Source organism: Tetrao urogallus (genome assembly GCF_951394365.1).
Source record: "Tetrao urogallus genome assembly, chromosome: 1".
NCBI lineage: Eukaryota > Metazoa > Chordata > Aves > Galliformes > Phasianidae > Tetrao > Tetrao urogallus.
Genome location: NC_136813.1, coordinates 76,631,277 through 76,653,470, shown reverse-complemented (window position 1 = coordinate 76,653,470; position 22,194 = coordinate 76,631,277). Strand labels below are relative to the sequence as shown.

Here is a 22,194-nt window from a genome sequence, read left to right as displayed (position 1 = left end):
TTTGGGTCATAAGGATCCTGATCTGCAGACTGCATATATATTCTGTGTTTTATTAGACTGTTCTCTGCATACACAGTCTCTCACAGAAATGCAATTAGACTGTGTTATTAGCTAAGCTTATTTCTTGATCTAAAGAGGTAACATTAGGTTTTGCTGCACTTTCCAACCATAGGTATGGAGACTACATGCTGCTAGTGAAAACAGTAGCACTATTTTCCCATTCACTTTTGTCTTTACCCTACAAACATCTGCTGTACATGGAAAATGCAAACTGAAGTGTTTGTACAGTGATACCTAATAATGATTTGAAGTACATTCTCATGCTTTTTACCTTGAAGAAAAAGAATATTCCAGTGGGATACATTCAGGCTTTTCTTAATTAAAAAATTCTATACAAAAGCCCCAGTGGGACAGCCCATTTCCTGGAAAGTTTTAACCCTGGGAGAGTGAAAAGCTAGAAGGAGGCAAGTAACTCAGCATAAAATCCCAGGGTAATGTTGGAGAAAGCAAGGTCTTGGACTGCAAAAGCAGAGAAGTACAAAACTGGGGAGGTGATTTATTGTTGTACACAGGTTGAAGAGAGACTGGAATGCTGCATGCACTCTGTTGCCCATGCTTTAAAAACAATGAGTTTTTCTTTGAGTGGAGTGCCTTGAGAACTGGGGAAAAAAAGCCATGCAGTAAGAGACTTTAAGAACTTGATTTACTGATTTGTTTTGTTTCGCAAAAGATGGTGGAAGGGTAGCGAGATTAGAATAAGAAATATCTTGCCACAAGAAAATGCTTGGTGCCAAAGAGATCTTCAGTCTACTAAAAAGAGGTGCAAGGAAAGCCAGTCACCAGATTATGAAGATGAATTCAGCGGTGGCAGTGATTAACCACTGGTCAAACAGCCAGAGGAGATAGTGGCTTCTCAACCCCTTAACATCTTCAAGACTTTATTTATTTTTTTTTCAAAGATAAGGTTTAGCCCAGTGTGAATTCTGTTTTATTCTAGCACAAGTTAGTGAGCTGCATACATGGGTAATGCAATTGCCTGTGATACAAGGTCACAGGAGATAATCTAATGGTTACTCCTGGCACTGCACCCTATACTTTTTACGAAGGATAAGGATCTCCAAGCACCCTTAGACACATGACAACAAGAAGATGCAGCCATTATCCACTGTTGCAGATGAAGAAAGTGAGCCACAGAGGATTAATTCCTCCATATCTAACTCAAGTCGGAGATTTGCTGAATTAAACTCTGTTGCTTTAAGAGCATAAATCATGCTGAATTTGATTCAAAGATTCAAAGAACATAATGCTCTGGAGATACTGAAAGCCCAGCCATGCCTTTAATGTCAGTCACAGAGTTACTCAGCATTGTCCAGATGATGCTCAGTACTGCAGCTGAAAACAATTTACGAAGCATTGTTCTCAGCACAGTTCCAGAAAGCAGTCCAAGAGTACAACCCATACCCACCCATTCACTCAACCAAAGGCAGAAGAGGCTCATCCTTCAGCAAAGGCTGTCAAAATCTCATGCAACAACATTCTCTTCCTTTGGTTTCAGTAGCAGCAGCTGGAAAATATATTTTCTGCATCTTGAATGTTTACTATTCCCAATAATCTTCAGTTTCTTAGGCCAAAATGAAGGAACTCTGCTTGTGGAAAAGGAGTTTCCTTGCAAATACCACATGCCAAAGGAGGTGGACTTCTCATTTGATTCTTGAACAATGAAGTCTCTGTTGTTCTCCTTAATACCCCTCCACAGCCAAAATGTTCAGGTTTTTTAAACTGTTGAATAATTAAAGGGGCTGTTCACTCTCTCCAGCTATCAATCCTAAGTTTTGTTTCACAGAATCATAGAATGGTTTGGGTTGGAAGGGACTTCAATGATCATCCAGTTCCAACCTGCTGCCGTGGGCAGGGCTGCCCCTCACCAGCTCAGGCTACCCAGGACCCCATCCAACCTGGCCTTGAGCACCTCTACAGATGGGGCACCACAGCTTCTCTGGGCAGCTGTGCCAGCACCTCACCACCTCTGAGTAAAGGATTTCCTTCTAACATCTAACTTACATCTCCTTTCTCAGTCTTTGTTCTATTTCTCTGAAGAAGCAAAATTCATGTTATCTTTTAGAAATGGGGAAGATATCCTCTGACGTTTTGCCAGCAGCAGGATGTTTTAATTATATCATTGAGGAATTTCAGCTTAAAAATAGGGGGAAAAAAAGTTACATTTTGAAAGCAAAACTTGTCCCCAGAATCTTCTCCAGTAAGGAAGGATAGGTGATCATTTTGACTCACTGGGAGATGAAAAAGTACACTAAAAATAAAGATACATGCAAGGAAATGTTTGGTAAGTCAAACACTGGGCAATCCAACAAATTACACAGCACTTGCATGCAAACTGTTGTTCCCTAAGCCATGACATAATTGTGGTTCATCTAGTCCTCATTAAAATTGTCTAGCTCTGAATGCACACTTACTTCACACTAAAGAATTATGTCAAAGAAGTCCCTGAAAAGCAGCCATAACCCTAGAGCCCAAGCAGTCACCTGTACCAGTACCATCACCGTCATTTACTGAGGACTCCACCTGTGTCATCAAGGCACTGCCCTTTCTTCAAACTCCTAGTGCACTGGATTTAAGAAATCAGGTTTATTGCAGTTCACAGAGCAATCTTGCACAGAAATAATTCACTCACCATGTGAGAGGAAGCAACAAAAAGCCATGCTGCTGTTACGGAAATCATAGCTAGAACACTGTACAGTCCTAATTACAGTAATGTGAGCTTGTGTGTTCCAAGAGGGATTATCTCAGAATGGTTTGAGGTCAGCTGACGTTCATTCAGAGTATCTAGTTTGCAATTTCTTTTTTTTTCAGAGCCCGGGGTTAGTGAAGGAGGTCAAGTGTAACGGATGAGGCCTACAATGAGCCTTCAAAATACAAGCAATGGTCACAGCATCTAAAATTATGGACAACACTGTTGTGATCCTTTGTTCAATGGTAACTTCCCTGGCTTCCTGCATGAAAATGTGAGATCAATAGACTGCAACACAAACAATCCAGGTTATGAGCTCTTCAAAAGGGAAAATCTGATATATATATCTATTATTCTCTTCAGTGTGGAAGCCTGACTCCTACAGAGGTGAAGACCCTTTGTGTCAGCTCATCCAGACTTAACATAGAGGTTGCACAAACAACAGTATTGAACGAGATATTTCAAAGCTGTATATACTTATATACTGGGGGGTTGGACTCGATGATCTCTAGAGGTCCCTTCCAACCCCTACAATTCTGTGATTCTGTGATTCTGTGATACTTGTTAGGAACAAGTACAGTCAAACCAAGATTATATTATTCTTAGAGGTGAATCCATTCTTTCAGACAATTCTCCTGCAAAGAGATAGATATCTCCTTGCTTCAGAAAGCAGTGTTTAATGTTTCACTGAAACTTCATCCTTGATAAAGTACCCTTGATCCTCTTAGCTGGTTTACTAGCACAGATCACACTGCCTAGCTGCCATTTCAGAGCTGCTTCGCATCTGAAGCCTTGTGAAAAGAGCTGAGCCACTTCTAGTCCACCCATAAAACATTACAGATGCACACCTCATGGAAGGGCATGGAAGCCCATTTGTGGGCCCATTTCGACGACCATAACTCAGCTTTGAATACATAATTTCAAGGGCTGGTTGAGTTTCCTTATTCCTTTAAAATACGAGTTCTGAGAATTTCTTCTAGCGTACAACTTTAATATACATCCCTGCACATTTCCTCTTTTAACAACTGATCGACAACAATTTTTGGTTTTTTTGGAGCTCCCTAAACTATGTTGGTTGTTTTTTTTTTTTAAACTGTTAGTTCTCCTAGTTGTTCTGTGGTGCTTCTTGCTATTTCAGGTGTCTAGTGGACAGTCTGATACGCAGTTTGGAGTCCCCATCCCCAAGACACTCTTTTTAAAACTGCTATGTCAATGACTGGTTTTTATATAAAAGTTTGCTCTCAGGATTCTAAAATAAGAAAATAGACTGAAATATGTAATTTTCACTCCATCACGACTAAAAAAAACTTACAAAAATATTTCTCACCACTCTAGTTAAATGCTTGAAAATATATATACCAGCACCCTATTGACACTAAGGTTCCTCTTCCTTTTCTTGTTGGTGGCTTTCAGAGGGCTGGAAAGGAAACTATCAGAGCCCAGTGCTGTACAAAAAATTACTTTAATACATTTTATAAACATCTATTTTGAATTACTACTGCATTATGGTTTGGATTCCTCTACTGTTGTTAAATATACATGAGGAAAAAAAAAACAAAAAACAACAAACGAGCACGAAAGGCTTTCCAAAATCTTAAAATGCTTAAATCTATGCTTGTATTAATAAAGTTTTTTCTCTGAGTCCAAACAAAAGTAAGGAGAGACGCTTAGCTAAGTGGGAAAAAATGAACACAAATAACAGCAGCAGGCACCGAACACTTTCCTCCACAAAAAGTCTGATATTTACTTTTTCTTGTCAACGAATCGACGTGGCCCTACGAGAACATCTGCATTTTCATCTGTGAATGATCAAGGACTATGCATTAATGTTACCATCCAGATACGTGAAAATAATTCACTTTTCTTGGAAATACTTTTCTACATATACACTCAATGTAATCTGGAGATTATTGTCAAAACAGATGCAAAATTATATTTAATCATGAAGTAATTAAAATCCACTGTTCAACCTGAATCAACTGGAGACACAAATTGAAATGCATTTAGTTACTGTTTCCATATCTTGAGATTTCCTAAATAGTGGGGTGTAAAGATTTCTGGGGTGGCTTTACTTGAGAATTGTTTTTCTTTTTATGACATTGCATACTTATTGGGCAGGAACCGGAGTCTTACGTGTCATTTAGGAATTTAATCCTCTAACTATCTGGCTATTAAAATCATTTAGAAAAAACACTCAGTGCCTTTGAAGTTAAAATATTTTATGTCAAATAAAGCAGTTTCAACAAGAGAGATGAAAAAAGAGCCACCGTACAGTCTACAGTTTCCCAATTAAGATGTTATCCTGAAAGTTGAAAGATCTGGATCCATATTTCTCCAGACCCACTGCTAAGATAATCCCCTCAGTTTCTTATTCCACATGGGGATGATAGGGAAACACAGTGAAGTTATTTCTCAGATAAATCTCAAATCTGTGAATCCTTTTGAACTTGCTTGTATCATTTTTGAGAGAAGAGCAATCAACCTTTCTTTCACCCTGTTTCCCCAACCAAGAAAAATACTCTCTGTACTGACACAAATTAAATAGCAAATCAATACTTTTTTTTCCATTCTGATGTCAATAATAAACCTTTTACATTTCACAAAAGCACATATTTTTGCCAATGTTCTCTCCTCAATCAGCCTTCCATTACCTTCTTACCTTCTTTCTGTCACTCTCCCCATTGTAAATAATCAGGTCAGCAGAATCGTCTCACAGTAAGGACTCCCAGTTATCACTCCAAACATATTTCATCGAGACAAACTCCTTGTTCATATAAGGCTCAAAAATAATGCAGACAGAACCACGTTGTCCAACCACCTGTTATATTGTATACCACTACGTTTTTGGAAGGCAGAAGCATCCAGCACACCAATGAGCTATTGATTGCCTTTGGAAGAACTTGTGCTGGCTCACACAGTCTCAGATAAACCTTACACACAATACTTGATATGTTTTTAAGCCACTAAGTTATTAATTTTTAATAAAACCTTCTGGTTCTTTTTGCAGCTCCAGGAGCCCATTCCTCAGAACTCTCTGGAGCTGACAACTTAATCAAGCCTGCCTTGTTTTGATAAAACGGTGTCTCCCTCCCCCCCCCCACACCTTGCTCAAATACTTCATGTTTGTATACTAAAAAAGTAAGTACATCACGGCATTCTTCCAGAAGTCAACTAATCTAAATGTACACAAACTCTAACAAAAACAAAAGTCATCTTATGCTGATGTGGGAACCTCCGCTCATAAGCCTAATTTCAATAGCAAATCTCAAACAATCTTTTGAGCAGTACTTCCTGCAGCTACCCGCTCCAAACACACACGCCTACACACCAGGATTATAGCGTAGAGGACAGCAATTCCACAATTACCTTTAAACTACCTTTAAGCTGGAAGATTGTAGGAGCTCGAGTTGTTATGATACAGAGGGAGCTCTGTAGTAGACACTAGCATTAAGCTTTATGTAACTGTATTAATACTTTCAACATATATTAAGCAATTTTTTTTTTTTAAATAATAAGACTGAAAAAGCTTTTACACTGAGGGTGGTGATGCACTGGAAAAGGCTGCCCAGAGATGTGGTGGATGCCCCGTTCCTGGAGACTTTCAAGGCAAGGCTGGATCAGGCTCTAGGCACCCTGATCTATCTGTGATTGTCCCTGTTTATTGCAGAGAAGTTGGACTAGATGGCCTTAAATGTCCCTTCCAACTCTAAGAATTCTATGAAAATCATATGATGCCACAGATTTCCATGTTTTCTAAGGTACAAGTGCCTCTTTCTGCAAGATTACCAGACCCAAACAGAGTCCTACAGTAACTTTGGAATTCAGTGTCTGCAGATAGGAACATATTGTCCCTCTGTAGACAACAGTGAAAAGAGAGGTTCCCCCTCCAAGACTGGGGGAATATTATACCACCCAAAGGAGTAGCAGCAAGGTGTAAATCCTGCTCCTGCTCCAGCACAGGGCTCATAGGGAGATTCTGTTCTGTCTCCTTACCACGGAGATGCTGTGGGAATTCTGTGGCTCTGCTGCCATGCTGCCTTAAAACCTCACTTAGGAACCAAAATGATCTCCTTTCTCTGCTCATGGTTTCCCAAAATCACTCACTGCAGACACAGCTTTCATTTTGAGCAGCCACAAAGCCTATAAAATTCTTGGCTACTCCATCTCTGATTCAGGTAGTTCATTTTACCAAAATCTGTTAACTCATTGCCCAGAAAGATTTATCTGACTTGGGACACTTGTGGTTTTTTTCTTACACTTAGAAGAAAAAAACCCTTATGGGAAAGATCTGAATCACTGAAAAAAAGTTCTGGACCACTGAAAAGAGATCCATCTGCAGATGAAGTCATCAATCGAAAAAGAACGAGCACTGTTGCTGTTTGCTGCTATCTTGCTTAACAGCAGCTATCCAACAAGAGGCTTTTGGAGAGGATAACATAAATACCTTCTCTCTCTCTCTTTCTCTTTTTATTTTAAATTACTGCTGTTCTTTCTCAACAGTGCTCAATAAGCTATCTCGTAAAAAAGAAATCACAAAAGACACATACACTGAGACAGAACATGAGGAGTATCAGTGACAACATTATGGATCTCATGGACCACATCAGTGCCACCCTAGTGCTCCTAACCAAGTGTCTGTCTGTGAGGAGAATAAGAGAGGCCAGCCCTGCAAGAGCCCTATGGCACAGGGCAGCAGCAACTCAACACCAGCTTCTGGAATTGTCTAAAAGGACACACCTGTGGTCAGACAGTATAAATTTCCATTCAATATTTTTGCCTTTTTGTATTTACTTGAGTAGTTATTTTTTAAAGAAAATAATTGCAGATCACATTAGGAGAAGTTTCCTATGCTACCAGATATTTTGCTTGCTGCCTCATATACTTTAAACACACACACACACCCCATATCCTCAATTCCTTGTTTGCCACGTTAGGAATTCCCTGCTATGTTTAAACTGGCAGCCATTCAGAAAATAGCCGTGCTGGAAAACCTTAGCACTGTAAATTAGTCTCAAGTAGGTGTCTCACTGGGCCAGATTCAGCACAGAGACTTAATCTGCAACTAGTTTCCATACACTGAAATTAAACTGAAAAGGCCTAAAAGCCATGTTCACAAATAATTTATGTAATTAAACTCACCTCCCTTGCAGTGCTGAGATTTAGGAACATTTGCAGAGTTTTTTGGTTTTTAATTTATTGCTTCCTGCATGGTCACTTTAAAAAAAAATCCAGCTGTGTATCATCACTCTGCAGACTTCAGAGAAAGTGAAAGAAACTATGTGGTTCACAATCAACATTCACCATGGGTAACGGGTACTGATTTACTTGCCACAGACTTCCAGTTTTGAATTATTCACTACGTTGCAGTAGTAAGAGAGTTGAGCTTCCAAACTCTTAATTAAGGTCACCAATAAAGAGGGAAAAATTCTGCAGGATCTCAAGTAGCTGTGCAGAAAATCTTATGGTAAGTGAAACACATTTAGTAATTCAGAGACATTCAAGCTTGACCTAAGGGAAAGCTGAAGCAGTTACAGCTTGAAATAACTTCATATAAAACCGGCCACAGTCAAACCATTTTCTCCATTCTGGAAGACTCCAAGAAACAATCAGTACTCAAAATGGTTCCATCTAACTTTTTAATGTGCATGCAGTTAAAAATGAAAGGTTTCATTCAAGTCAGGGATGGTCTAGTGCAGAAAGGACTGGCTAACTGATGCTATCATAGGATAGAATATCTTGGGTTCGAAGGGACATCGAGGATCATCAAGTTCCAAGCCCCTAATCACAGAACCGTAGAATATTCACGAGATATTGTGACCCATGAGAGTCACTCTGCCATCAGTCCTCCCCTCAGCTCCTCTACTCTGGGCTCATGAAACCAAGGGGCCTCAGGCACTCATGTGTCTTGCCTTCCGGACCTTTCACCATCTTTGTAGCCCGCCTTTGTATACTCTAATAGTTTTATGTCCTTGTCTTGTGATGCCCAAAACTGCATGCAGTGCTTGAGGTGAGGCTGCACCAATGTGGAGTAGAGCAAGAGTGGCAGCATTCTCTCTGAGAACTGTTCTGTATCAAGAAATTTTAACCTAAACCACACAACTGCGCTTTAAACACATCTTTGGCCACCTACAATTCTCTCCTGTGTTTTCCCCTACAATGCTTGAAACCCTGATGTTTCTGATATCCAAGGGAAAGGATGCTAGTGTTTTCAGTGTGCTAGGATTTTACCCACTTTGTAAAAGGTTACATATGCGTTTTGGGGAGTCTGCTGAGAGCAGACAAAGAAAACCAAGCAACCCTCAAGCAAAGGATGGGAAAGAAACCAAAGGTGAAATTATTTATTTGGAATCCATCCAAAGACAGCTAAAGAAAGCCATGGAATCATTAAAAAAAAACAAAACAAAACAAAAAAAAAAAACCCAAAACCACCACCATCAACAAAAAGTACCCGCTACTGTATTCCTATCCATTATAAATCCAAATCTTACAGAAATTAGAATTTTAACTGTCACATTAAAATTTATGAATGTAGAAGAACCCAGAAATGCACACTGCTTGCCCTGTTCCTTCAATTAACCAAACATGAGTGCAAAAAGACTATCACCCAGAAGTTCTCAGCTATTTTCCACTGAAACGCTCTGCCATTGCTCTTTGCTGCTCATCATTAAAGCATCAAAAACCTTCACCTATACATAAAATGTTCTCCCTTTTCTTGAAATTGAGTTCTGCAAAGTCCTATGCTCCTGTGTGTCTGCAATCTCAATACTAATACTACCACTACTACTACTAATAATAATAAGGAGCAACAATAACAGCAAAACAGCTTTACTCTCAAAACTGGCAATGTTTAACGACAGCTTCCGTACACTGTACAGCTACACCTACCACTTTCTGGTAAGGCAAAATTAATTCTTACTCTTGTGGCCTATTATTGGCTGCAAGATCTTCTACGTCTATTGGCCCTGAACGAAAAATGAAACTTCCAGCAGATTGAAGATACGCCTGGGTAATCAAGACCCTGCACACAATTGCACAAATACTCAAACTCCCTTTCTGTTGAAAGCTCGGGAACATTCAGGAACCAGGAAACAGATTAGATGTTTAAATAATTTATTTTAAACAGTGTCATTTTTAATATATTGTCTGAATAAATACTTCCATCTATATCACACCATCAAAGAGTATCAAATATGAAAAATGTAGATCTCTGGCCAAGTCATGTTAACGCTCTGAGATTAACAGATTTCTTTAATATAATAAATATTTCAGAACGTGGAACTAGCTTAATAATCGTCTCCTTAAAGAGTGGGGCTTTTTTAATCTACTAAGTCAAACAAGGCCATTTCCAATAGTGTGAGATGTCTTTAGGAAAGAGAGATTACATTGGCTTCCAAGATCTGGTTAGCCATATATGTTATCCAGTGCAAACATAGTCTTGGCAAAATTTTGAAAGCAATGATGTGGTCATCCACAAATTAATAACTAGAAGTGTCAAGCTAATTTAGTGAATTAACTCAAGCTAAAGTGCAAAGATATATAGAGGCTGAAGTTACGCCTTGTTACTTTGGCTAACAATATGATATCCAGCACACTTTATTTTTAATTACCAAGAGTACATTTTGGAGATTTTATTCAATAAAAAGTTAATGAGAAGATAAAAATGTTATATTAAATCAACTCTACTCCACCAAACATTTCACTTTTCTTCCCCTGTACTATGCTAAGGAGCAGTTCAGGCCATCTGTTAATGTAATTATCAGGCATTTCATTACACCCCTTTTTTGATAAGGCACTTCCACTAAGTAAATACTTCTCTCTTAGATGTTTCTTTCTTTGCCTTGTACTGTCATAGCTAGGGATTAGCAACTTCTAAATGGACTGCAATAAGAAAGCCATATAAAATGTGGTATAGCATGATGTCCTTGATTAGGCACTGTAAAAAAAGGAAATTAAGGATGAGAGTCACAGCTTGCTGCTCTATATTCAATTAGATCTGTCTTATATGTGGCTAAGGTTCATGCAGGATGTGCAGTTATCTAATACAGCCTTATCCTGGCAGCAGAAGAATTAGAATGCAAAACATAACTTAAAACAGCCTCTGGCAATATTTTGTCTTTTGGTTGTGACATCTTCAGCAGATTTAAAACAGCACTCATCAGATTGTATCCCACGTTGAAATTCCAAATTCATATTCTGAAACTCAATGCAGCTTTTAAAATGCTTAATGATGTGAGAATTGAATATTGTGTGACTGAAGAGAACAAGTAGAAAAGGACTTTGATCCTATGCAAATACATGTACAAAAACTAACAGAAAAATAAATGCTACATTCAAACACAACATTCTAAAATTGAGGTCTGTTCTGTGGTGAACAAAAAACCAACCAGTAGCTCAACTAATAGATCAATAATATGCTCAAGGTATGTGATGCTCAGGTACACGACAATGACAATGAATCTTGCACGTCTCCCTTCTCTTATGTGATATGGTTCTAGTGGAGATTATGAAATTTTGTCAGTTTTATCCTACTAACAGTAATCATCATCTTTCTTTCCAGTTTGCAGAACTTCCTGATGAGAAATGTTGCTGCAGAGTATAGCACAAAGCCAAGTCATATACAGATTAAAATACTTCTCTTCCTACACTCTTCCAATTGACGCTATTTTTTTATCCAGACATATCCTTAAAACGCCTTCTCTTTCACTGATGATAGTCCAGGTACTTCAACAACAAGCTGAACTGCAACTTGAAATAAACAATCTCTACATCTGAAAGGTTTCAAATTGCTTCCTGCTGAAATCTAGCTAACTGTACTGCAAAATGTTACTATTTTTGACTTCTTATATTCTTTTCCTGCAATTATCCACTGTCATAAAGAGTGCTGCCACAGACCAAAGCTTGTTTCTAGATCTTCAGTATGCATTCTGTACTTGTACACCAGTAGACTCCTAGTCTACCTAGTCTACTGCAAGGAGGAAGGAGTTCAATTCCTGCTGCTTTTCCCATGGTATAAGAAATATCCTTTTGTATCATCATTCTTAAACTGTAGAGTTGCCAGCAATTGGAATCATAGAATCATTAAGGTTGGAAAAGACCTCCAAGATCATCTAGTCCAAACTTCTACCTACCGCCAGTATTTCCCCACTAAACCATGTCCCTTAGTACAACATCTAAACGTTTCTTGAACACTTGCAGGGACAGAGCTTCCACCACCTCCCTGGGCAGTCTGTTCCAGAGCCTAACCACTCTTTTGGAGAATTTTTCCTAATATCCAACCTGAAACTCCCCTGGTGCAACTTGAGAACGTTCTCCCTTGTCCTGTAACTAGTCATGTGAGAAAAGAGGCTGACCCCCACCTTACCACAACCACCTTTCAGGCAGTTGTAGAAAGCAATAAGGTCTCCCCTGAGCCTTCTCTTCTCCAGACAACAATCCCAATTGCCTCAGCTGCTCCCCATAAGACTTGTGCTCGTGACCCCTCACACCTTTGTTGCCATTCTCTGAACATGCTCATGGGCCTCAATGTCCTTCTCATAGTAAGGGGCCCAAAACCAAATACAGCACTAGACCTCACCAGAACTGAGTACAGGGAGATGATCACCTCCCTGCTCCTTCTGGACCTAGGCGCACTGCTGGCTCATGTTCAGCTGAACATCGACCAACACCCCTGAGTTCAATACCCCAGGTTTTTTCTTCCTTCCCCACTTCTGCCTCTGTTATAATAAATTTTCTGCCAATGTTATTTTCAATAAAGAAAATAATAATATACTTAAAAGAGAACATGATATCATGCAATAAGCTGAAGGGAGTGTGGAATCTTTATTCATTTCAACACTATCCACTTAACAAACAAGACTGAAAAGCCAGCTAAACGCATTCAGAAATGACATACTTACCCTTCAGTTTGAGGTCCACGTTGTGCCGCAGCCAAGGATATACACCATAGTTTGACATGTCTTCGGGAATAGGGTTGTTATGTATCCAGCCATCACATGCAAATCGATAAAAGTTGTCACAAGGATCTACAGATTGATTTATCTTGCTTAAGACGGCAGCGGCTGTAAAAAAGGATACTGCATAAGTGTTATGGTACTTTTTTACCTAAACTGAGAATTCTATGAGACCAAAATTGAGAAATGATGATTAATCAGTTTCTGCAATGTGATGCTGCTCACTTGCAGCTAACTATGGCTATTCTTGGATTGACGAATGTCCTGATCTCTGTTCTTTCTAAAACAGCAGCAAGAATAACATCCAGCTTCTCTAGCATCTAACAATGCTTACATAACAAGTGGGAAAAGACAAAATATCTATTCAATGCTTGCTCAACTGCTTTAAGAGCAATGACCACCAAACCTACAGGAAAGTGACCTGCTGGGGCCAGACACCTGAATACAGACTCTCCACTGTTGCTGTGATGGAATTATGTACCCGAGGAATAGTAATGATATGTATCAAACAAATTAGCTTACAAAAAATTAGGCACTGTTTAGCTCAGTAGTTGCAAAACACATCTAGTTATGATTTGCTGTTCACTGCGAGATATAAGTGTAGTATTTTCTGCTCGTTTCTGTGACTACCTCCCCAACAGTTGCTACTGCAGGTGAGACTCATTAGAAAGAGATGAGTCTAACATGCTTGATAAAAATAACTTCTCTGTGTGTAAACAAATGATCGCACATTATAGAGATTATGGCATAAATCTATGTGAGTAAAGTAAGAGAGAATATGAAAATACTTGATGTTTTCTTCCTAAATAACCATGTGTTTTGAGGCTTATAGCAATAGTTAAATAGAAAAATGTATTTCCTATCAGAACATCTGATACTTTTACAGACTTTATAGTACTGTTTCTATCATTCAGTATTTTTGTGTAGAATACTTTCTATGATATTTCTATGTCTCAACTGTAGTTTCACTTCTCATGCTAGAAACTCTGAGACTGACTGCATTGAATAATTTTTGGTCTGCTATGTATGGAGTCTATGTATGTAGCCCCACAGAATTTTGTCAGGATTTCAAATGCAAGTGTTGTTTTAATGTGGTTCAGAATGGAAATAAATATTCTTAGAAGTTCACACAATATCCACTTTGTTTCAAATGAAATGAATCTAGGGCCAGGTTTCCAGATGTGGTAACAATTGTTTGATCTTTGCTCTCATTGCATTCAATGAAAGACTCTCACTGATTTAGAGGGAGTAAAGCTGTCAAAATGATGAGAACAAAATGAGACTTAGGTCCTACCAAACCTGATCTCTTTAGCTCACATTTCATACTACCAGATGTCCCAGTTCCATGAGGTTTACAACATGCGTACCTGTGTGAGGAAGAGCCTACTGATATAGAAGTAGTTTCAGATTTTGAGCCATAGTTCCTATATTGCAGTCATTCACACGTATGTAAGATCTGACCCTAAAACATTTCTGTGCAGAATTCATTTGAATATTTTCTGATTACTGAGATGAAACAAAAAAAAGGTTTGAGACAATCAACGTTTGGTTCCTCTAATAAAAAATTGAAACAAACCCAACAGGAAACTTTGGTTAACCTGGATAGAATAGAACTAAAGCAATTAAAAAGCAGGAGTTGACTTGCAGAAAATATACTCAGATCAGCAGTGATTTAGACAAATATCTTTTTTTAAAATGTACTTATTTTTTACCCTAATTATTAATTAAACATCATAAGTGAAAAAGAAATAAGGAAAAACAATATAAATATCCCATTAACCTACTGTGATCATGATGTAATGGATAGGAGACAGTTTTTGCTTACCAGCTTCAATGCATTCTGCAGTCAAACAGTACTGTTGCTTTGGATGAAATTTTATAAGACCTTGGCTAACTGCAAAATAGAAAACCATGATGAGATCGTTTGCCATTGATTTTGACCATTTGAGACAAATACTGTATGCTTGATTGTTCAAATGTCAGTGCAAGCACTGGCCTATTGCATCTCTAGCCACAGTGATTTACAACACTTATAACGTACATTAGGTAACTACTGCACCTCCTAAAAATTATATAGGTTGCTCCCAAAGTAATTCCTCTTATTTGTTTCCATGGAAATGACAACAGATACAAAGAGCACAATAGCACTATTTGATAAAGCAAATAATCAGATACCAAACACTATTTTTCATCACAGTTACCACCATTAGATATGCACTTTTTGCTAGTGATGAAAAAGAGCCTTCATGACATGCTCATAAAAGTCCGCATGGCCCTCCAGAATGTGGTTTGTCTTTCACATTGCTGCCACCACTGCTGAAATAAACAACCCACCCCTCACTGTGCCCACATCCACTGTTTGGTCTCCAGAAATACTCAGCAAGTGTTGATGAATGTCAGTGTGTGCCAGTTGTTCCGCATTAAGGAATTCAGTGACACACTTCTGCTTCATCCACACGTCCACGTCAGATGACATTGTATCAGACAGCCCCTCTGCTGCCATCTATCACACAGCAACAAAATTTGATGGAATATCGGTGGGAAGGTTCAATCTCTACTGCCATACCACCAACATCCACCTCTGACATGTAGGCCAAAATAATAAAATGAGAGACATTAATTTTGGAGCTGCCCTCGTATTTCCCCCTCTTGTGCCTGATTCCTCAACTTCATCTACCTTTGCTCTCAGGCAACATGGAATAAGAGCACTCCATGGCACATAGTGCATTTGCCCAGTGCCTGGGCAGTGAGCACCACCACAGTAGAAGCAATCCATCCCCATTGATGGTCTCTGAACATGGAACTACCTAGCCATCTTCTGCAGGACTTTCCCTGCTGCAGCTCTCTGCAGCAGCACTGCACTGCCTGGCTCCATTGGCATCTTTGGTGTCCTTTCACTACTGTTTGGAATAAGCTAAATTGGCAATGACTGCAGAAAAAACCCTGGTTTATAAGCCGGAGTGCAGTGTCTGCACGAACTGGCCTCTGAAGGTACTGGACATTTATTCACATCCAAAAGCTTCACTGACAAGAGCTATGGAATACTCAGTTAATTTTGGTCCTCTTTCAAAAATGTGCATTTTCACAGACATTGAAATTTAAATATGATTGCTTATTTGAGACACTCCTGTCAGGCAGCAAATATGCAGATAATTGATTCTTGGGACGAAGAGTCCCCAGGGGCAGATGAAATAAGATTCAGTAGATGTGCTCAGAAGAAATAAAGAAATATCTCGCTATCTCCTTTTTTTTTTTTTTAATAACTCAATCCGTAGCAAACAAAAACAGAAACAGAAGCAAAACGGTATGCTACTACTTCAGGGCATTATGATGATGGTTATAAAGTTCTCTTGTAGTTCAAAAAGAATAGGAAGATGTGAGATGGTAGTTCAGCACATGAAAATTTTAATGATAAAAAAAAAAACCTGAAGGCTATAACTTCATACCTTATTCATTTCTTAGTGACTACTGAAGATTGCAATAGACTAGTGAAAAACAACATCTCAAAAACTACTTCTAGGTATTCCAGCAATTAGCCAAGAAAAACACTAGGTTTTGAAACAAAGAAAGATTGTAATCAGAATCAGAATACTGAGGAACAGGAGAAAACAGAGAAGAGTAGGTTTCCAGAAGGCAATTTTGAGCTATGTAAACTACGAATAATGGATAATGTGTCTATTACTGAATAGTTCTCCAAAGGCATCACACTCCACCCAATTCATGGGGATTTGCTTTTTCCCTCTTGAAAGCCAATCTTTTAGAACTCATCCAGGTCTTGAAGGTTTGCTAGATTTTTTTCTTAACAAAGTAGAAAAAAGAGAGAAATTCCCAGATACTCTTTGCGCTTGGTGTGAAATAAGGGAGAATGAAAACGTGTCAGCAAAGATAAATAATTCAAAGCAGCCCTCATGGTTCTGATAGTACAGAAAAGAGGAAGGGGTTGTCAGGGGATTTGGCATGTCCTTTAGTGTCAATGGTACAAGCAAATAATGCCAAACAAAACTCTACGGTTCTCCCAGATCCTTCTGGGAGTTGTAAGATTTATAAGGAGAGCAAGGAAAAGAAGTAGGAGAAGGCAATGTTCTGCTTCTCAGACTGGAAAAAAAAAATAGTGATGGGGAATTGTTTCAGGTTCATCAGAAACAACTAGTTACGTGAATTAAATGAAAACTGAAGAAAAAAAGTCATCATCTGATGCCTGAAATGTTTCAGATGATGAGAAACAGTGGCTTCCTTTCTGTTTGACAAAGCTAAGAAGGAGTTAAACACAAACTTACAAAAAAAAACCAAAAAAGTGTCAAAATGAAACACTAGAGCATTTCATTGACAAAATGTTAGAATGGTTTAATCATTTTCCATTGCCCTTTTGATTGAAATCTTCTGAAAATTTCCAAACAAATTCTGAAAATATTTTTGTTGACCCAAGGCCAGCATTTATATTTCTTAGCCATTAGGTCAGTGAAAATTTTGATACTGAATTTGATACAGAAAGGTCTTAACACACTTACAAAACAGTCTATGAGAATTATTATATTTGCTTAAGTGTTCACGTCTGGTCTGTGGATAAAGGACATAACTCTGATAATCTACTGCAGTAAACTTCTGTTTCTTTGTACGAGCAATACGTAATCAAGCAAATTAGTACTAAAAAAAGAACAAGGTTTCACCATTGCTTCCTGGTGTTTGATATCATATTATTTAAGGGAAAAAATGTTATTTTTCATGTAAAGCCAATATTTTACATTACCAAGGTGAAGATCCAATTCTTATCATTATAAAGCCTTTTATTGAATGTCATGGAATGGGTTGGGATTCTTCACATACACAATAGTTACTTTTGTGCAAGTATTTGTGGAATTGATTCTACAACAGAATACTATCTGAATGAGAGCCTGCTGCTACCAGTATTCGCTAGAAAACCCAACACCATTTTCTCTGTTGTCACTATAAGTGACAACTTATCTTGTAAGTGTATCTTTCATCATCATCAACATCATAAAAGATGGGAGGGAAGCAAAAAACTTTTCTTAGAAATTAAGTTTTCCCAGGTCCAGGAAAATTGGATTCTGAAGAAATGAGAAGTTTGTCAGAATTATTCTAAAAGAAGATCAGTCTCTTCAAGCTTTTACAGAGTATTGCTTTCTATTCACTGTCTAGTTGTTTCTGGGTGCATTTATACCCATAGGTATACCCCTCCAACATCCTATATTCCAACAAAGCCAACCTACAAATGATTTCAAATCCCAGAGATAAAATAATAATGCCTTCTCTATTTTGCCAAGTAACAGCTAATAAATCTGATCAAAACATTTTCGTTTCTTCCCAGATGTACCTCGTGATTTTTGCAAAGATGTCTTTGCGATTCGTCGTAGAAAAACAGAAACATCTAAAAAATGTGCAAACATATGCATTACCCAAGTTTTCTACAGGAATTTTAGCCAATCCATAATGAAAACCAAATGAAGGATTACCCAACAGATTCCATAAAATGTATGCACTACAGATTGATTTTCAGGAAACAGAGAATTTTAGTCCACGTTTGTCACAAACTGCCAGTTTGCAATCGGCATTACCAATACTCATAATCTTACCCCTTTCTTCCCATTCTGTGAAAGAATCCCATTCTAGCCAGTATTCATTCTAGCTCATTCAACCCAGTATTCAAATTTAAACTCAGCTTTCAATAGTTACACGAGCTCACGTTGCAGCTTCTAGCTCTAACATTTCCCACAAAAAAAAAATCTCTTTGCTGACACGCTCAAAAATAAAATGGGGAAAAAGAAATGACCAGGATTGTCACCGTAACACAGTGCACGGCACAAACACTCGCATGGAGCAGCTGTGCTCAGGAGGGTTACCCGCACACCAAACCTGGACCTTCTCACTTACCCAAAAAAAGTGTGGTGCCAAGTGCAATGGTGCCAGCCACGAACACGCCGAGGGCGATCCGCGTGGGTTTGCTGGCTGCTCTCCTGCTCGCTGGTACTGTCTCTCCTTCCATCGGAATGGGCTGGGATGGGCTCGTTCTTGAAGAAGTCTGGTTTTGCTCTGCTGCCGTTGTATCAGGGGCTCAACTACTCACAAGCCGCATCCCTCAGCTCTCCTCCTTCTCTCTTCTATTTACAACTTCAGGTTTCTGTCGTGAACCATTTCCTAGGCACTTCCTGCTCTCTCCCCCTCAAAGCAAAATCATGCACTCGTAAAATAGTGGCTGCCTTCCGTGCTTTCCTCTGACCAGGACTAGGGAAGGCAAGCAGTGACCACTCTATTTACAGTTCCTCTGCCTGTAAAGTTTCTACGAACCAATCACTCAGCAGTCCCCTTTATCAAGAGTTCAGAGCACGAGGATTTCACAACGTTGCTGAACAGATGTTTTAGCTACTCTAACATATAGCCGTAGAGCCTTTACAATCAAAGCAGGATTTCTGACAACTTCTACAAACACAGGACTGATTGAAGGTTTTCATTTTCCTTTGTGCTTATTTAAAAGGCAATTTGCTGACTAAAGCTGTTTTGTCCTAAGCCTCTCTTGCTGCACTGTGTGGCTTCACCAGAAGCGATATTCAACCAGCGGACAAATCCCTTTTTAAAGTTTCCTAAGTGCTCTTAGAATATCGTGTAGCATTTTATTTTGGGAATTTGGTATGTGATAGTCTGTGCCAAAAATCACAATCATGCAGCAAAAGCAGTAATCAGCACAACCTACAGAATAGTGCTCTTTTAAGAGCTGGATTTTTTTTTTTTTTATTTCCAGGCAAGGTATTTCAGTCCTTGCTGATATGCAATGAACCATAGGAGAGGAACCTATACCTCCAAGTCAAGTAGCACTATGAACTTAGTGGAAAGCATCTATTTGGCACTTAAATTTAGGAAGTGGGAGGAAAAGACTTATTTGTATGGATTTCCAAGTTTCAGGCTTAAACTTGACAATCTTCTCTCCAGGTGGCAAGGTTTCCCCCATTCAATTCATAACAAAATTTTGGAGTGAATTCTCTAATACGAACTCTCAATTTCTCCAGAGCTGGACACTCATGTAAAAGAAAGATACAGGGAGAGACAGTGACACATCCACACTCTCAACAATTTGTGTCTGAGTTACTTCTATGCTGAATTCTTATCTCAGCCAAAAATAACTCCGATTAAAAAAAAAAAAAAAAAAAAGATGTAAGGAAAGAAGACAGGCAAGGTATATGTGATGGCAGTTACCAGCCTGGGAAAAAAACAAACAAACAAAAAAGGAGATTAAGTATTGTGAGTGATTGCACACAGGTTTACCAGAATCCCAGATGGGCATAAATGGAAAACTCACTCCATCTACAAGAAGATTTGGATTTGGAAAGTTCTCCAAGTCTTCTACATCCTGCCTGGGGTCATGCAGGGAAAACACTCATTGATGACCCTTGTTCCCATTCAACAGGATGCAGAAGGCCATTCTTATCTGTGCTCAGCCCAGACAAGGAAAAATGCATTTGTTTCTTTTCACCTGCCTGCTTGTCCTGTATTTATCGCATGATATCCAACAGCTGAGAAAGAAGAGGGAAATGATGGTGTCAGGGAATGAAGAAAATATATTCCCACCTGTAAAGTCTTCCGTTTAATGTGTGAATGACTCCAAATGCATGAGCAGATCTTTGGTTTATAAACAATCACTGATACAACTCTGTCACCGGCACAGTTGAGAATATAATTTTAAGTGACATCGGTGCTATTGAGACTTCATGTACAAATCACTGCAAGTCTCAGAGGGATTGTTAAAAGGTCAGGGTGATGACACAGAAAATGCATGGACATGTTGCGATCTCACCATGTGATCAACTTCACCCATTATCCAAACACCAAGTAGACTTCAATAGGATACACTTGGCAAGAATTTATGTTTGTTCTTGTGAGTTTCCTTCAATGTCAGAATTAAACCACTGATATTGAAAATACTAAACAGTTGTTAGACAGAGAATACCTTCCATCACCTTTATATCCTAACTGATCAACACTAAATTAATATCCCTTCTCACTCAGATTCCCTCTTACTTAAAGACTTAAAATCTGGTATTCTAGAGAAGTAAATACTTACAGACTAGCATGCGCTGAATGAATACTATGCTGTATTAGTGTTTCACTGACAGCATTTTGTTTCAAGGTAAGATCTCTTCCTAGGACAACAACAGACCATAAATCAAGAATAGCTTTCAGTGTTGCAAAGCAGAAACAAGTTATTTTCCAGCTCTCCTGGGGAGACTGGGAAGCAGATAAAGGGGAGAGGCTGGACAATTCAGTTTCCTTTTCCAAATAGGAGCCTTAGCCAAAGCAATGTTGAAGGCAATGAGAGCATGGAGTAATCCTGACAAGAACTATCCAGCTCCAACTACAGAATGCCCTGGGATAGTCAGACCCAGGCAGTGCATGATCCTTCTGGCAAGGAGTCACAAATCAGCTGCCAGCAGCCAAATGACTTCTCTAAGCTGGGGTTTGTGGGCTTATTTACAATGTGGCATCATGTCAGTGTTCTTCCTCCTGGTTAAAAGAGCCTGGATGCTGTCAGTATCTTATTTTGGTTTCTCCAGCATGTAAAGAACTACAAAATTAGAGATAAAGCACAAACAGCTGCATAGAACAGCTGCAGAGATCCATTTCTGGCAGCAGTTGAAAAAGGTGTGTGGAGCACATATGAATCAGCTTCTGATACTGCTGATCAGTAACAGAAGTTTAACATTGCATTTGAGACACTTTCCTGATATGCGCCAGGATTTGGTTGCCCTGCTCATCATAAGCGCAGAAGCAATTTGGCAGGTACCCAGTATGCACCATGCTTAAAGCTGCTAGAACAGCTAACAGAACTCCTAGTGATTATAGTGCAATGAGGTATTTAATGAGGCTGTGCATAGACTCTGATAAACATTCATAAAACATTGAATGGACATAGGAAAATATCCAGTATTTAAATACGGCACACTCTGAATCGCTATTCTTTCACTCAGAATTGCCCTGACCAAGATCCCACTCAAACAATGGGATCACTTTGGCACTTAGAACAGTGCTAGAACAATGTACAAACATTTCCACTCAAAACCTTACATGAAAGAGCTGGCAGACCATTTGGAACATGCTCCAGGCTGAACCACAGCAGAAGCATTCCAATGCCCAGAAGTTTGTCTACATGCATAATAAACGTGTGCATACATATGCGTATGGCTGCTCACTCCCGAACACAAGTATTTGCAAATCACTGTTGTATGAGTAAATGCAATTCTCACGTCCATGGATCATGCTAGTCAGGAAGGGTGCCGATCAGAGCTGACATTGAATGATTGAGATTGAACTACTCTCCATGTACCTTGGTTTAAGGTTAAATTCCCATTTCTTGAGGCTTGATTATCAGACACCTTCAATAAACATGTAAAATACCACATTTTGCCTAGGTTTCACTGAAAACAATAGAAACCGGAGTTATGTGGGCTGTCACTGAATGCTGCTGGAACCACAAAAGAGCCTGAAGTTGGT

The 22,194-nt window shown here is 38.9% G+C and overlaps 1 protein-coding gene across 1 annotated transcript in view; it reads right to left on the bottom strand.

The window, feature by feature from the left end:
- Positions 1-18,697, bottom strand: part of PHEX (phosphate regulating endopeptidase X-linked) — a gene marked incomplete at both ends in the record, with an annotated part of 92,075 nt that extends 73,378 nt beyond the window's left edge. Inside the window, 3 exons of the mRNA XM_079549383.1 lie at positions 12,643-12,804; positions 14,522-14,590; positions 18,586-18,697. Of these exons, the coding sequence (XP_079405509.1) occupies positions 12,643-12,804; positions 14,522-14,590; positions 18,586-18,697 (343 nt within the window). The remainder of the gene's footprint in view (positions 1-12,642; positions 12,805-14,521; positions 14,591-18,585) is intronic.
- Between the last annotated feature and the right edge of the window lie 3,497 nt (positions 18,698-22,194).